General features: G+C 42.5%; 1 protein-coding gene across 13 annotated transcripts in view; it reads left to right on the forward strand.

Annotated features, from left to right (window-relative positions):
• PUM2 (pumilio RNA binding family member 2) overlaps positions 1–9025 on the forward strand; it is a 67790-nt gene extending 58765 nt beyond the window's left edge. For 8 of the 13 annotated variants that reach the window (XM_056486887.1, XM_056486889.1, XM_056486886.1 and 5 more), the window contains 6 exons: positions 937–1065; positions 1328–1465; positions 3136–3261; positions 3796–3917; positions 5191–5383; positions 6088–9025. In XM_056486887.1, coding sequence (XP_056342862.1) covers positions 937–1065; positions 1328–1465; positions 3136–3261; positions 3796–3917; positions 5191–5383; positions 6088–6219 — 840 coding nt within the window. In that variant the 3' untranslated portion in view covers positions 6220–9025. Of the gene's footprint in view, positions 1–936; positions 1072–1327; positions 1466–3135; positions 3262–3795; positions 3918–5190; positions 5384–6087 lie in introns of all 13 variants that reach the window. The other 5 variants (XM_056486883.1, XM_056486885.1, XM_056486888.1 and 2 more) reach the window with 1 other exon arrangement.
• The last annotated feature ends 9105 nt before the right edge of the window (positions 9026–18130 follow it).

The raw sequence follows: 18130 nt of genomic DNA on the forward strand, positions 1-18130 counted from the left end.
AAAGGTATCTAGTATAGTGTACTTTAAATCAAGGTCTGTATCAAAGTGGTGGAGACAGGGTGATGCTGGAAAATGTCTAGTAAGGAATAAGATACTTGCTGTAAAGAAGAATGTAATTTTTAATAATCTATAAAACAATATGCTTTTTTACTTATTTTTAATTAACCAATCAAAATATATTCTGTAAAGTGACACTGGCATATGACATATAAGATCCTGATTTTGATTAAGGGCCATCATTTCCTATTTTTCCATAGTGTTAAGTTGGATGAATACACAGTTAATTGTTGTTAGTTTAATGTTTTCATCTTAATTCTGCAGAACACTTCTCAAGAAAAAAGTGCACATGGCCTTACATGTAATAGGGGACCTCAGTTTACTGTATAGGTGGGCAGGTGAAATTGTTGGTCAAGCTTTCTTCAGAGCTGACTACAGGTGTGGAGTTTGACAGTTCTCAGCAATGCTGCAGGAATATTGCTGTCCACCAGCTTATTGTTCAGGTGGTCACTTCTGTGTCCTCTCTTACAAGATGTGAGATACACTGTACAAGTTTTGAGATAGAAATTCTGATTGGATTTGCACACAATAGTGACCTGTGTTCATTTTGCCAGTATAATTTATTTGAAAAAGTGGTTTATTGCATTTAAATATTCCTACAGACAGACAAATATAAACTATATTGATTTCTTCTGTTGTCTTTCAAATTCATGCATTTGATAGCAGATATGTGAACTGGGTGTGGAATATTATAAAATGTTGCATTTAGAAAAGAAAAGCTTCTGGTAAATATCCCCACCAAAATACTAAGTGAAAAATTATTTAAATATTACAATCAAGATACATTACAAATATCTTGAAAATGCTTACTCTGACATGTAAATTCCAGCATGCTGAAATAAATCTTCATTTGTTAACAGCATATTTATTTTCTTTTAGTTTGGAAGCCTGGATCAAAAGTTAGCCCTAGCAACACGCATCCGTGGTCATGTTCTGCCATTGGCCCTCCAGATGTATGGCTGTCGTGTTATCCAGAAGGCACTTGAGTCAATTTCACCTGACCAGCAGGTAATTGTAAGTTAGAACAATGCTTTTCAAATTTTATTTATTTATTTTCATTGTATCCTTCTTTTCACTTGATTAAATTGTTGATTATTCTCTTCATCATTAAATATCCTAGGGACTAAAATATTTGTTTAAATGAAAGTACTCGGGTACACAGTTAACACCACTGAATATGAAGGCTGGAGTCAGGATGAAATGAAATTTTTCCCCATTTAAGGCAGGGGGAATACCATCATAAAGACAAGGATAATCTTTGTTTTTCCAGAATGAAATGGTGAAAGAGCTGGATGGCCATGTCCTGAAATGCGTGAAGGATCAGAATGGAAACCACGTCGTACAAAAATGCATTGAGTGTGTTCAGCCCCAGTCGCTCCAGTTCATCATTGATGCATTCAAAGGACAGGTAGTACCAGTGGTTCATTTTCTCTTTGCAGGTTGCTTAGATTTCACAGAAAAAGATTTGCAGGTCTTTGTCCATCATTTGCATTCACAAGATAGCATTTGCCAGTTTACACTCAGCTTAGTTTAAGTAGAATGAAAAAGAGGATGATGACAAGGAAAGGCTGTTGGAGAAATAGTTAACATGCTGTAAAAAGATGAATTTGTTGGAGAGGAGGCTCTAGAGGGACATGTTCGGATGTATTATAAATAATAATAAATATTTATGTAACATAAATACTACAAGGGCTTTTGCGTGCCCAGGCTTTGTGTTTTGTGATAATACCATTTCACATTTTCTTCACAGCTCTTGGCAGGACCATTTTTGATATAATAACATATGTGTTCTCTAGTATATATTTTTCATTAAAAATTACATTTTCTCCTGTTGCTTGTGTTGCATGTGTGTCTCAGTGTTTCCCAATGAATGTCAGTCCTTAAGGAACTGCAGTGATGAAATTCGCTAGTCTGTTCCCTACATATGGACTAGAGTGGAGTGAAGGGGGTGTGGTATCTGTTTACTTCAGATTGGGGTTTTTGTTTTGTTTCCAAAAAACTATTACTGTAAGATTGGTATTGTGCTGCAGGCTAGTGAATGTGCTGCAGCTAAATAACATTTTAATCCTCTGAGACAAGCGTATACTTTTATCGTCTTGAGAAGAATTGTAAAAATCTTACTAACTTGGCTATATAACTAAATTTTACTTTAATGGATGGCCAAATGTATTTCCTAATAAAATCTACAATATCTTTCTCATTTTACACAGCAACAATATCTGAATTATTGTTGCCCATAGTACTAAATTGCATACCAGGGTTTCTAGAGTTCAGCCTTTTTACACCAAAAAGTGTGTATGAGGTATATGAGATGCATTTTTTAATCTGTAAACAGAGCCCCTTGACTAAAGTGTGAGTTTTTTTATTTACTGAACATCCATCTTAAGCACCAAGTAATTATATATAGAAAATAGTAGCTAACATGAAATGACAAATGAAAAATGACACACTTATTTGATATTACTTATAATTTTCTCCTGCCTGCATCATTTGAGTTGATGCTTAATCATACAAGATTCTGTGTTCAGTCCTGACCAACACTAAAACTTTTGAAATTAATCCCCAAACCACAAAAGCAGCTTCAGGAGAGGCAAGCAGAAGGAATAAGCAAGAGTTGGCTGTATGTTTTGAGTAATTATTTACAAACTTTGTATCTGTAACTGGGAGCCTGTTGTATATGCTGGAACATGAAATTGGTGAAAATCAGCCACCGGTATTGAATTCCTTTTTATAAGTGTCAAAGTCTTAAATTTTGAAAATAAAGTAAGAAGGAAAACTGGGAAGTTGAACAACACTTAACTAAGGTCATACTTCCAGACTTTCCTTTGCAGCTATGTAGACTAGAAACATTGTAATAAACACTTGGGTTCTTAGTTGTATGTTTTCTGGAGTCCTTGACACACACAAACCTGCTTTCTTATCTTTTCTTGACTTTTGCTGGAAATGGAATTCTGGTCTTGGGAGGCAGAACTTTTTTTAATGGTAGTTGGTACGTTCAGTTCCATTTTGAATGCAGCAGTATTGCAATAGATGTGAGCTTCAGGTGGTTTAACTTCAGTTTGCAATCCTGTTTTCAAGGTATTTGTGCTTTCAACTCATCCATATGGTTGTAGAGTAATTCAGCGTATTCTGGAGCACTGCACTGCTGAGCAGACTTTGCCAATCTTAGAAGAACTGCATCAACACACAGAACAGCTAGTGCAGGTTAGTGCATGTATGCTCATTTTTAATGCACTTTAGAGGTTTTTGTTACCATAATTTACTCCTGTGTCCTAGTTTAAATGTATTTGCTGCTCTTTAATTTTGTAGACATTGATTTTTTGTTTTTCTTTCCTTCCATAGTTTTAATGAAAATGAATTTGGAAGTTGGGAGGCAAAGAGGATATAAAAAGCGTTTTTCTTACGCTTTTGACTGTAGCTTGGTGTTCAGGGGAATATTGCAGCTATTTAAAAAGTATGATCTTAAATTTGAGGACTTCTTTAAGAGAATAAAAGATACTCTAGCAAAGCACTGGTTTTGCAGATGATTTACATTTTTTCATGTAAAATTTGTGGTCCATTAAGTAATTCTTGATTAAGTATTTCTTGCATCACTTTCCTTCTGTAATGTTGCCATTATTATATTTTCCTTATATCTATGCAAATAGTCATTTCATGCATTATGCTTATGTACAAACTGTGTCTGTATTTATTACTTGGTATGAACACAAAAGAAAATTGAAGTCATCTTATTTTCAGGATCAATATGGAAATTACGTTATTCAACATGTACTGGAGCATGGTCGTCCTGAAGACAAAAGCAAAATCGTTTCAGAAATTAGAGGAAAAGTTCTAGCTCTGAGTCAGCACAAGTTTGCCAGGTATTGCACAACTTTCATACACTAAAGATTCATAAACCTTGTAAAGTTGTAATGCTGGATTTATTTCTTGTGTTACAAAAGGGATAGAATAATTTTTTTTCTTGCTTATCTGACCTCCTGAAATTCCATATTTTATAGAGCTGAATGATAGTGATATTTTATACTAGGTTTGGGAAAGACGTAAATGTTCTGTAACTAAACAAAGGAGGGTTTCTGTGGGTTTATGGGGATGGCTTTTGTTCATTTTGCACAAGTGCAGGGAACAGGTTCCAAGTTTTCATGTGCAGATGCCCAGAGCCAGGTGAAAAGTTCTGCTGGAACTTGAGTGATGTGCTGATGACAATAAACTGGGACTTGCTGACTCTCAGTCCAGCCTAACAATTTGCAAGTATAACAAGGCTAGCTTTAAAAAGTGGTAATTCAGTCTGACAAACATTTTCTGCCTTAGAAAGTCTGAAAGACTGCTGTAGGAGGCACGAACTATTCTGAAATTAGAACCTAAAACTCCTCCTTTCATGCTTTTTGCTGAAATATGGATTGTGAGCCTTTTGCAAAGGAAAAATGCACCTCCAAATTCATTCTAGGTGATTTAGTGAGACTAACCTTGTCATCAAAATGAAGTGGAAATGCACTGACATTATGGGGGTATTTGTTTTAAAAGTTGCTAGCAAACTAGTTTATTTGAATTTTATTTTTCTTTGCCTGAATAGAACTCTTCATAACCCTCTAACTTGCTTAATTTTGAAAGCACAAATTTAGGACTGGGGTCATTTTTGTATGTTACAAGCTTTGATGGCCTTTTCAGCTTCTGAAAAAAACTGGAAGGTCAGAGACTTTCTCTACAAAATAATTTGATGGAATTGCTGATGTAGGCATGCTCCTGAAAGGTGCATTTATTCAAAATGCAAGAATCTTCATATCTGGCTTTCTCTGTTGTGTCTTCAAAGGACCCAAAATCAAAATAGATGTGCTAGAACATATCTGCAGCCTGAAGTCCAGTATACCTATGTAGCTTCAGTGGAAAAGTCTCTCCTACAAAATAATCAGAAAATAACCTTTTCACATGGGTGAAATAATAAGTGAAAATACACTCCTGTAGCTTCCTCAGTCATTAGACTGGAAATTAGGAAATGAGGAATTGATATGTTTGCAATATGCTTTTTACTGGCATTAAGAGCCCTGAAGAACTGATAAACTTCCAGATAAATTGATGAATGTTACCTGGAAGAATGTTACACCTCCAGTCCCATCATGGAGCTGCCTTATTTTTCAGCAACGTGGTGGAGAAGTGCGTGACGCACGCGTCGCGCGCGGAGCGGGCGCTGCTGATCGACGAGGTGTGCTGCCAGAACGACGGCCCTCACAGTGCCTTATACACCATGATGAAGGACCAGTACGCCAACTACGTCGTGCAGAAGATGATCGACATGGCCGAGCCCGCCCAGAGGAAGATCATAATGCACAAGGTATGTCTGTGCACTCCTGGAGAGATTCCAAAATGTGTCTGTGCCAGCTGCTCTGCCACAGCGCCTTTCCCTGCAGATGTAAAACTTCTGACAGCTAGAATTGGTGTATAGTCATGGCATTCAGCAGAGCTTGGTAAAGTAGGAAACATTCAGGTCTCTGAGCATTGAGCTAAAAATGGGAGGTTTCAATAGTTGGATTTCATCTCCTGTCTTTGTGCCAGCTTTTTTGTGAAAATACTTTTAACAGGAAAATGTAGTATCTGTCATCAGTATTAGTATAACAGAAGAATTATGGGTTTATCTTTTTATTTCCTGGTTGTGGGTATAAATCCACTCTGCAGTTCCCCCAAAAGAGATTCCCACACTTCCTAGCATACAGGCACACTTCTACTTAAGAATATCTAGACACGAAGCAATGTGCTGCTGCCATAATGGCCTGAGGTTATTTAACACAGGGCCTAGGATATTCCTGCAGGGGCTCTGCTGCTCCTAGTCACCTGTAGGGCTCTCCCACAAAGTACTGCCTCCCTTTTCTTGCAACAGGAACATCAGTCATTTGATGAGTCAAAATCACGAGTTTTACATCTTTCCAGAAACTTCCAGCACTTTGAAATGGCATCTTTTTACATATTTTTTTTAAAGTGTAGTCACCTCTGCTTAAAAGTGTAGATGTTAAAAAAAACCAAACATGTTTCTTATTACAGATTCGACCCCACATCACGACTCTGCGTAAATACACCTATGGCAAACACATTCTGGCCAAGCTGGAAAAGTATTACCTGAAGAACAGTGCTGATCTGGGGCCAATTGGTGGACCACCAAATGGGATGCTGTAAAAGACAAAGAAAAATGGAAGACAAATTAAATTGTGAATTATCAAAACTTACAACTTAACTCTAAATGTTCTGATTTTTTTAAATCTATTTATTGACTTTGTTCATCCATTTGTAAAATTTTTATTCTTGTGTATATTTTTGGGGAGTGAATTGTTAAAAAAAAAAGAAAAAATATCTCCAGCCCTGATCCGGAGACCTATCAGATTGGATGGCTGGCAAAGCACAGAATGCCTGTATATGATGTAATTGTATCAAAATAGCTGTCACATATTTTGTAAATTTTTACCTTGTAAAGTCACTGAAATAGTTTTTAAAGGGAAAAAGTACAGTATTCTTTTAATACACTGGCTTGCAATCTGGTAGGTCTACCCAGCATCATAGCACAACAGGTTTATAGAGTTGTATATAGAATTAATCCTTATTTTTCCCTTTTGTGTGAAGTCTTTTATACCAGATTAAAATTGATCAACTGCATAAACATTATTTAACATGTTGAAAAGTTAAGTTGTATTTTGGTGGTTCACAACATCCTATCCAAATAACAAACAAGGCACAGCAAATTAAAGTAGGGAAGAACAAAACGATGGAAACTTTAAAAGACTAGTTTTTGGCACTTGCTGTGGATACAGTTTTTTTTAAATCATGCCCTAAGGTTTTCTCTAGCGATGTATTAAAAATAAAGTGCTGTATATACTTATATATTTAATTGTTGTACAAGGTAGAGGGATTAAAATGATGGTGGTACTTCCATTCAGCAAAGTACTCTGTTGGAAAAGGAGTGAACCCTGTATTAACTTTACAGTCAGTTTTACAATGCAGGAAGAGTAGAGATATGTATTTTTTTATTTTGCATATAGAATTGTAAGGATTTGAAAGTGTTGAGCATTTATTTTGCTTTCTCACTGTAGATGCGAAAAATAGGTAATGATAAAGAGAAGGGGCCACTGAAAAGTAAACTTGATAGCTCAACATTTAAGCATGATTGATTAAATATTCAGATAGCTTTTTGCTTCCTATAAATATATGCATTGTATACGTGTAGTTAATAGGTGTAAGTTTACAGTTTGAAAACAAATCTCTCGTTTCGATGTTTATTACAAAGCCTTGCTAATTTAGTAGTGATGCTTACCTTGGTTGTACAGATGTACATTTGTAAACCTTCATGCTGTAAATGTAATTTGTTTTACTCCTTTTTGGGACAAAAATTTGCATTTTAGTGTATATTCATATCCCCATTTCCTCCTTTCCCCCTGGCATATAGTGTTGTATAATGTAAATTTATTTCAGCAAATCAAGAGTGATTTTTTTAAAATTCTATCTTTATATGGTTTCAAAAATATGAACCGGCTTTCTTTTTATCTATTGTGAGAAACATTATGTTTTGTTTATAACATAGCTGTTGAATCTGTTCATATGGACACTTTGGGAAATCAATCTGTTCAAATTTTAAATCAGGATAAATAAGCATAGTAAGAAGTGGACTGAAATACTTGGTTATCACAGAAACCAATGCTTCTTCCATCTTAATAAATGTGGCATGAATTTTTTGTACAGAAGAGTACTGTATTTTTGAATAGCCTTCTCGCAGCGTAAAGCAAATATGTATGATACTGTCGATTTTTTTCTCTGGACATATGACATTGTAACAGTAACATAAAGATGATGTACATATACAAGCGGCCTTATGTACATTTCCCAATGATCTTTTTAAGGCAGAATTGTGACCATATGTGTATAATTAAAATCCTTTTTAATCCTTTGCCTATGGAAATATTTTGGAAAAAGCTTACTTTGTATATTCAGTTTCTGAAAGATAAAGAAAGTGCTTTGTATGTTGTTGAAGTAAGTATTTTGTGTAAAATGTTCATTTGGATGGCTTAACCTAAAGTTTTGATCAACGTGGTAGTTTGGAAACAACGTCTTGAGCATTGATCAAATAAAAGGCTGTTTTAGTAGGGGTGTGATCATGAGAAAGAAAACAGTAGTGGTATAAACTTGTATGAGGAATTCTGTCATGTTACTGTTGATACCAGGGTTACATAACTGTTACTAAAGCAGACATCTGAGGCGCTGCGTTTCTAATGGTAGTGATAACTCCTTAATAGGCAAATGGGAAAGTTTCTTCTGGCCTACTTCCAGTGCCTGCATGAAGTGAAGTAGTAGGCCTCATTATTTTGAGTAAGCACAATTCTAATTGCCAAGTAGTTTTTGCATGGCAGTTCACAAAATTCCTCCCCAGAGGTACCAGCCCTGGAGGCAGAGCTTTCCCCTAGTCACCCAAAGGATGACTTCTGAGCCACTTCCTTGGACACATCAGTTCTCCTCAGTGACTATCTCTGTCTTTACCCTGTGTAGCTGTGCCGTGTGTTACAATCCACAGAGCGTCATTCCTGTCACACGTAAGACAGTACGTCAGGCTTTCGGGGATGTCCAGGCAGAAACTCTTCATGTCCCTGTACTGTGTCCCTGCAGCACTCATGCCATGGTTGAATTTAAACAGTCCTGTAACTCTCATCCTTGGTGCTTTCAATATCTTGAGTATAATCTTCCACTTGCTCTCCTGAGGTCATTTGTGCACAAATTCTATCCAGGAACATGAAAATCACTGGATTTCCTTTCAACTATTTTAGGGTTTGGGTAGAACCACTAGACTTTTTGCTCAAGTATTGCTTTTTGATATAGATTGTTTACGGACCAGTTTGATTAGGTTTGACTTCAGGTGGCTCGTATTGAATAATGTAATGTTCACGTGTATATACTGTAAAAATCAAAATGAAAATGTGTGAATAACACTGTGTGAAATATATCTGGTCTTGTGTTTTTCCTGTAGGAAACCAGCCATATTCTCAGTTATGTTACTTGCTTGTGTCTGTGAAGCTTGGCTTTGAGAAGGTGCTTGCTCACTTGTTCTGATGGGAATTGGGCAATTATTGAAGAACTCTGGATTAGATCATTAAATTTTCAGAGGGCAGTTTTGAGCAGCTAAACCTTCCTGGTTTATACAGCCTCTTTCCTGATGACTAGTTAAGGCTGCAGACTGCTGATGGTTTCTTCGTACATCTCTGGATGTACATCCAAGATGAGTTCTGGAGAATTTGAGGGGGTTAGCTTTCAAATGAGAGAAGAAATTGCTAGCTCTCTGTGGCATCCCTGGATCCACACTCATTTTTGTTACTGCCCAGGAGGTTTTTCAAAGGACCATTTTTAGCTGAAGGTGTGGAGTGAAGTGGACTGACAGCACAGGAAATGAGCCTGGTGGGAAATAACTCACCTAAGGGGCCCCTGTGGATAGAACAGTCATAATGCCCATCCCTCCATCCCTGACTTTTCCATCAGAGCATGGAGAAAATAGAGGTTTTGGGAACATAATGCTTAGATATTTTAAAGTGCTGATACAAATTCAGAAACCAATTTAGTCACTGTTCTCTAAGGAACATGCATTTGAAGAGATGCTTATGGCTCACCACAGCACAGTAGCACAGCAGTGGGGTTGGGCTCCATGAGAATGATGCTCAGCATTCCAGTAACTCGGAAAGTGGGTTAATACTGTTGTCACACTGGGGTGACAACAACTCCGTGTCATTCGGGGTGGTAAAGCTGAGAGAATGCACAAAAGCATTTTAATATCTAGCAACTGGTCATTGAAACTGCAGATTGCATGTAAGTCACGGGGGGAAAACTCAGGGCAAACTGGAGAGCAGCACTTCACCCCTGCAGTCAGGGCAGCCGCGGCATTCCGGTGTGGAATTCTGCATGGACGGTGCCTGAGCATCGCTTGTCCAGAGCCGCAGGTCCCGCCCTCCAGGTGACACAGTTCTCTGCTGCTGCTGAGGGAAAGGGGAACACTGATCTGTCTGAGCTGAGCTGGCACAGCCCAGGCAGGGCAGGAGTGGCTGTTGGTTTTTAACACGGCCATTCACACTGTACCAGGCTGCCGGCACCGCCTCAAGTCATTAGTCTGGGCAGCACTGATGTGGTGAGCTACAGGCAGCGCTTTACTCAGCCAAATGGTTTCAGATACACAGGCACTATCTGTGCCCAAAGGATGCAGATTCAGGCACCTCTTGGCTTGGGAATGAGGAAGCTTGGTTCCTGACAGGGATACATCCCTCTTGGGGCTCTGCTTGGTTCCTGATGTTGGGCTAGGGAGGTGTGGGAGAACTTGGCAAGTGTAGATCCTGCCACCCAGTGTACAGGCAGAGACTATCAGAGATGCTGCAGAGTGAGCCTGGGCTGTTTGCTCTCCAGTGCAGCTCCATCATCAGGAGGGGTTAAAAAGAGAGTCACACTTGGAAAGAATGAATGTCCCTCCAGTGTTGATGGTACTCCAGAGGTGATACAGGACATGGGCTTTTCTGAGCTGGTGCAGGAAAGGAGGTAACTGCTTTAGCCAGGAGAAGGAACATCCCACGTTAGCTGTCAGAACACAGAGGCTGTGGGGTGGGGGAGCGACCACCCTGCATCCAGGCAGGGAGGGGTGGAAAACCAAGCTTAGGGATTTAACTGAGCTGCTGGAGCTGCTCAGTGGGGTGGTGCACGAGCGTTTCCTCTGTTGGACGGAGGCTGCTCCCTCTGCAGGCTCTCTCAGTGCTTAGGGAACTTGCCAAGCAAACGAGATGCTTGAATTAGTTTCCATTACCAGCCTCAGGGTTTTGAACCCACCTCCCTCACTTCACAGGCATTTTCCTAACCGCAAGGAGCTGGGCGGGTTTTTCTATGGCTGAATTTGGGCTGGGCTTTTAGCACAGCTTGAACCATTCATTGCATCACAAAGAGCACAAGATGGAGCATGACTCCTAAAGCACGCAGGTGGGAGTTGGTAGGTTCTGCACCTGAGATCCTTGTCTCCGATTCTCCCAGACTCACTTAATGCAAAATATATCTTGGGAGCAGCATTCTTCCATCGTTATCAGACTGGAAACTTTCCAGAGGCTTTCTAAAAAGCAGCTGAAATGCAGGAAGACCTATTCTAAAAACCCTCTTCCTTTCATTAATAAGAACAAACATTGGAATAAAACGTTCACCTTGTCACCAGCATCAGTACTCTGGGCACAAGAGGCCGTCTGGCTTTTCCTCTTCTGCTTGCACAGTGCCTACCCAAGCCTAAACCCCCCAGATGTGCAAACAAGAGCCAGGGCACATTGCAGGTGTACAGCTGGTGTACAAGACCATCAGACAGGGAGAAACCCCTTACATAGCTGAGCCATAATGAGCTTCGTTTGAGCTTCAGACCTGCCTGGAGGGTTCAGATTTCCTGGCAGCCACACAGCAGCACAGCCCTTCCTCAGCCTGGCTGCTGGATCTTTTCCCAGCCCAGCCTCGGGGAGCCAGGCAGCCCTTCCCCAGCACAGCCGTGCTCAGGAGGTGGAGGCTGTGGGGAAGGCTGCCTGCTTGTCTGCTGGTCACAGGACAGGTTCACATGCTTCAGTTTCTCAAACACTCACTGAGAACTGGCTCAGACTGTACCCACAGCAGCACAGAGCTGCCCAGTTCCTGACTGCCACAGAGGAATGGCACTGGTGGGGACTGGGGAGGAATTGGCCGAGCCTGCTGAGTGCCTCTCCTTACAGATGATGTTGACTGTGCCTTCTCAGGCTGCAAGGCCACTGTCTGCTCCTGTCAAGGGGCTTTCCTCACTGTTGGGGAAGCAGACAGCTGCAGGTGCCAGGTCCTGTAAAGACCCCCAAAGACATACACTGCTTACTGAGGGCTAATGGAAACTAAGAAAGGAAGTGTCATGGCAAGGGAACACACACAGGTGGTGGCAGAAAGCACTAGCCAGCCTGGCTAGCAAGGGAGATGATGACAGCATATTTCACAGCTATATTCTCTTGTCCCAAATATAGGCACCCTATTCCTTGCCTAAACTGGACAATCAAAATTGTCCAAAACTAGAGGATCGTTCCCTGGTGGGCATGAAGATTTCTCTTTCCTCTCCTGTATAATTCTTACCTGCCTTTCTCTAAGAGAGCTAAAATACAGCATCAGAAAGTATTTCCATTCCTCCCCACACAGGATCAGTTCAGGAGGAGAGGTTTTGGGAAGCCATCTGCTCATACAGGCTGGATCTTGGAGAAGGATTCAGCCCCTGTGCCTGGGCTCAGGTTTGGTGGGTCTGCCTAGATGCTGTTCCTTGCTCCACACCTGTGTGTGAACTGGATCCAGAGGCTGCTACAACAGTCAGAGCAATCACTCAATAGGCAAGAAACAGAGGGCTGAAGCTAGGCTGAGGAGCTGAGAATGGGCAAACTGTGAAATTCACAGAGTCAATCCCATCCCTTTGCATGGAGGAATGGGATGAGTGGAGCAGAGTTCAACCCCATCAGAAGTCCAAGCTATACACTGATCTCTTTCAAGTGGGCCATTTGGCTCTTAAAAAGCCTTTTTGTATGAAAACTCACCATCTTAAGTACTCCAAAATTCACATGATGTCTCCTGTTTCCTTGAAACATCATGTGTCTGATAGGAACTGAGGGTTTGATTATTCATCTCAGTTTGGGAGTCATACAAGTTCACATCCTGCTGGGAAAGGGTCTATCAGGCAGCCCTACCCCATGTGCCATCCATTCCATATGCAGGGAGCCAAAAGTCCAGAGGTCTGATCAGGGTGTTCAAGGTGACCCACCCCACATTTCTGTGAAGTGCTGGCCCCTTGGAGAAGGGACACCCCCACAAGGGCCATGCAGCTAAACCCCACCAGAGAGGCTATGGCAGAAACACCATCCCAGTTTAAAACCACTTCTGTTTAAATGTGGACACTTCCAGGTGTGAAAAACACGGTTCACTGTTTTGGGAGAATTAAAAGGTTTAATAAAAAAGACAACAGGAGACATACATAAAGCAAAGGGTTAAAATGGCCGGGTGCTTGGCATGCTGCCAGGAGCACACCGCTGCTTCGGAACACCCCTTTAAATACGTTTTACAATCCATCCATTTGTTACACAATCATAGACCTTCATGCATAGCCGGCTGTTTCTGGGATCTGTTTAGCATGGCCACTCCTTGGATCTGCCTTTTTAGAGCATGTGTGTTTATTGGCTTGTGGTTTTATTCTTCTCCTTATCCCTTTTAATTTGGGTGGTGGTCCAGCCGGTGAGTGTTGATAATTGTCTTGTCAGCTGCAGGGGTTCCCATCACATGTTCACGGGCTGTTATCTTTCACTAAGCGGGTAGTTTAAGCATACTATCTGTAAAAAACTTATGTCTAACTTTTACTATCAACCAAGACTATATTCATATAAAAATGCTATTTTAACATTATACATATAGCATTTATCCAATACTTGCAAAGAGCCAACAACATGTCATGAATTTATAACACAGGAGACTCATACACTGGGAACAGATCTTGTTGCAAACGTAGGGATCTGGTGCCATTGGAGGGACCCTTGAGCATCCAGGACACCTGGGCAGGGCAGGGAAACATTCCCCAGGAGCTTGCCTCAGCCAAACCTTCTATTCCAGCAGAATGTCTTAGATAACACTGAACACCTTAACAGACAGTGGGTCTCTTCACCTAGCAGGTACCAGCAAGCAAGGAAGTTTCAGGGAAGTTTCAGGGAAGTTTCAGGGAAGGGAAGTTTCAGGGAAGGGAAGTTTCAGGGAAGGGAAGGGAAGTTTCAGGGAAGTTTCAGGGAAGTTTCAGGGAAGTGAGGGGAGGGGAGGGGAGGGGAGGGGAGGGGAGGGGAGGGAAGGGAAGGGAAGGGAAGGGAAGGGAAGGGAAGGGAAGGGAAGGGAAGGGAAGGGAAGGGAAGGGAAGGGAAGGGAAGGGAAGGGAAGGGAAGGGAAGGGAAGGGAAGGGAAGGGAAGGGAAGGGAAGGGAAGGGAAGGGAAGGGAAGGGAAGGGAAGGGAAGGGAAGGGAAGGGAAGGGAAGGGAAGGGAAGGGAAGGGAAGGGAAGGGAAGGGAAGGGAAGGGAAGGGAGACTAGCCACAAAGGGTTTGTTGGGGCTGGGAGTGAGAACAACTTCATATTGAAGAATGGGATGGGATGAGAGGTGACAAAATAAAACACCTACATCTGCACACAGGCACAAAGCTACTGTTACTACAGTGCAATAAACAGCCATAAGGACCTTTTGGATTACAAATAATGGAAGAAGGTGAAGGCAGAAGGAGCACCTTGAAAACAAAATGATGTTTTTACAAAGTACATAACAGAGTAATAATAGTTAAAAGATGCTTTATGCATTGCAAAACCTTCATTCCAGGCCTCCCTGTGAAGTACAGCTAATTTCATGGTCACCTAAAAAGAAATCAAACTGAAAAAAGGAAACAAACAAGCATAAAATACGAAGCAATTAAAATATCTGTGTTCACCCTGCCAAAGTGGAGCAGGCATCAGGGACACATGCCACACTAGGCTTAAACCCAGAGCTTTCTCTTCCCCACGGGCACGTAGGTCAGCAGTGCAGGAGCACCCCACTGCCCAGGCAGGGTTACAGCCCCTGCTCCCCTCCTTCCCTCCTGCTGCTCACCCATCTGTGTGCCCTGCTGTGCCCTGCCCTCCTCCCCTGCCTGTGCCTCCCCCAGGCAGATGCTCCTGTGGAGGTGGCTCACCACCAGGAAGGTGCTGACAGGCAGACTGGTCTCTGCTTCAGCCTGGCACCTGCAGCACCCCTGCAGCACCCCTGCAGCACCCCTGCATCTCATCAGCACCAACCTACCCAGGGCAGGGGCGTCCCCACTCCCAGGAGCTGGGAAAGGCTTTCTCCTAGTGAATGCCTGGGTGAGGGGTGAGACAGGATGGGTGGGGTCGTGGGTGAATCAATGCTCTGACAGGCAGGGCTGGGAGGCACTTGCACGGCCTGGAGGGCTCAGCCAGGAGTGTGCACTGAGCCAATGTCTGCAAAGGGGTAAGTGGCCTTGAAATGCTAAATGAAGGATGCTAATTGCAGCAAGATGCATCCGTTTGGTTAATCAGGAAGAAAACCTGTGCATTACATCGTATCAATTTCATGGCATAGTCAGGATTGGTAGCAAGAGGAAATGGTGAAACCTGTGGCTGGCCCCAGAGCCATCCCTCCTCAAAGAACCTCAGCCAGCCTGGGATCCAGATCACGTCAGCCTGATGAACACATTAAAAAACAACAATATTTCTACAATGTTCCAAATGCCTGTTCTAAGCAGCTGTTACTGAATGGAACTAAAATCTCTGATGCAGCCTAGCCCTGCTCTCACAACTGCTCTGCTGCAGCATCTGCTTCTCCCAAGACCAGCTTTTTTGCATATGTAGGAGTATTAAACCTGCTTTGGCAGAATTCCTGGAGTTAGACGTGCTTACTCCAATTCTCCATGTAGCAGAAACACCTAACTCAAGACACTGGGCTGTTTAAAGGTGACAGTCTTGAAACTTATAGTCAACATGTTTCATGTGGACTGGATACTTCTCTATTTTGGTTAAAACACTTCCATTTTCTCCTTCATTTGGAACTTTTTAACCAGCAGTACAGCTCTAGTTTATGCAAAAATTGATAGCTGACTTTAAGGGTATGTTGTGTATTGGGTATGGTCAAAGAAGAAGAGGGACCACATTCAACAAGGAGAACTTTTATTAAAGTTTTGTGCAAGTTATCCAAGTATAACATATCATAAGATAGAGCACAAGCTTCTATCACAAATCAGGACAATAAAGAAATACAGAGAAAATACAGGAGGCCTTTGACAAGAGATTATACCTCATTCAGTCTGGAGTCCCCATCTCCCCCAGACAAATAATGGATCTCTGTGACACTGCCAGAGCCAGCTGTAAGATTAAAAACACACATATTTTATTGTCACACCGCTTATTGAGGTACTATAAAGGCACCAAGTATCACAGTTCCTATTTTGCAGGGTCACAGGCAGCTCTGCAGGGTCCAACTTCTCTCATGGTCAGAGGGTTTGCAGCTCAGGCAATCCACAAAACTTCTCAGCACTTCCCCACTGAACACACTGAAGAAAGCTGCTGTTCTCAGGGGGACCACAGGATCCATGGAAACCTCCCTGGAGGAGTGGGGCAGATGCCAGAGGGGAAGGCAGCAGGCACCAAGCAGGGAGGGCTGTGGAAACAGGGCAGCTCTGTCCTTCCTATGCTGCTTGCCTTTTCTCCAAAGCTCCCAGCAGTCACCTGCCTGTTCCTGGGAGTCGTTTTACCCTTCTCTCCAAGCTCATTTTCATGCCAGGGCAAATCCCATTCTGTGCTCAAATCACTTGGGGTGATGGAGGTCGAGGGATCACCACTGCAAGCCAGCATGAGTCACCGTGACTGAGCTGACCACGGCTGAGGGCACCACAGAAAGGAGCACAGCACCTCCCTGGGCAAGGAAAGAACAACAAAAAAGTGGTTATTCAGGTGCTTTCAGCAGTACCTGCTAGTCCACAAGCTCTGAAAGTGGTGGGCCAAAATTGTTGAGCAGTGAAAGCAGCATCCAGTGCTACAGGAAAAGGCATCATTAGGAGAGAGCGAGTCAGTCTTTTCTTGTGGGCAGCACCCATGTAACTTCAGGCTAATGGGAAACCCCTTTTGGTGTACCAGCCCCAAAATCCAGCTCTGAGGCTCTCTGTAATGAGCATGTAGGATCCTACCAGGCCCTCACACACTGCATCAAAGCAATGCAGCTGCTTTTATTACAGCTGTTTATGAAAACTATCACAAAAGTGGCATGCCACTGCCAGCTGAGCTTTTGCCAAAGGAAGCTCTGCTTAATTAGGTCAAGAATTATTTGGTTAGTGGCACAGAAATATTTATATATAGTTTTCAGTGTCCACACAGAAGTTCTCACTAGCAGAACACGGGAAAGGGAACAGAGGAAAAAGAAGAAGGTCACCAAACTCTTGGGAGAGGCAACCAAGTTGACTCAGTTAGCAGCTGTGAAGCCAACACTACAGCTACCCTGACACTTGGACCATTACACTTTGCATTGTTTAAGTGGAAAAAACCCCCAATCTCCATTTTTTTACAAGAAGGTTTATTCTTGTCCAAGAAAGCAAGGCCATGCTTTCCATAGGAGCATTACTCTGGGGAGAAGAAAGGAGATCAGAGCAGACATTGCCTCAGGCTAACTTCACATTCCACACCTTAGGGTGGGCCACAGGGGAGTCTCCTCTGGCCTCTCACTTCCTGGGAGTGAAAGCCAGGAGGCAGATGGAGTTACTCAGAGATGTCTGACTCACTGCAAAGGTGGCTGGACAGAACAGGCAAAATCAGATATCACTGTGCAAGCAAAGTGGGTGCGTTCAGTGATCCTGCTGCCAGTCACAGCTGCATGTGAAAGGGTCAGAATCAATTATTTCTACATCAGTGCCAAAGGACAGCCTAACCAAGCTGCACAGGACTTGCCAAGGCTTGCAAGGAGTTAGGAAAAATGTATTTGGTGCCACCAACCTGAACAAAGAGAAATGGCCTGGTGAATAGGGGAGCTCTGTGTCTGGGGACCCAGAAGAAGAGTAGCACAATGGCTGGATTCCAAATGCAGCACAATGGCAGACAAGCCCTTGGTAATCTGAGGCTGAAGGTCCAGTTTGCTTCCTCTTCAGACTCGTTCTTAGTGCTTGTATTGGTTTAATGAGTGGGCAGATTGCTCCTTTGTTATTGCATGGAGTTAGAAGAGAATGATGTGTGGGCCATGGATAACAGAGGCACTGGCCTGAGGAACTTGCAAGGGGAAGAAGAGAAGCGCCAGGTTAGCAACAAATTAAACTTTGCAAACCTTCCTGGTCCACACAGTCTCCAAGTAGGCCACCAGCCACACTGTCCTAACCTACCCTTGTCAGGACAGTCCTTTCTCTTCCATCTGCAGGTTTTAGCTGACTGATCAAAGCTTCTTGTTGCCAGCTCACCATTCTGAGGCACCATCCATGGGAAAAACCCTGATGCAGAAGGGACTGTCACTGTGTCACTCTACTGTGACAGTACTTCACCTTTCCCAGACA

Source organism: Oenanthe melanoleuca, chromosome 3 (genome assembly GCF_029582105.1).
Source record: "Oenanthe melanoleuca isolate GR-GAL-2019-014 chromosome 3, OMel1.0, whole genome shotgun sequence".
Taxonomy (NCBI): Eukaryota; Metazoa; Chordata; class Aves; order Passeriformes; family Muscicapidae; genus Oenanthe; species Oenanthe melanoleuca.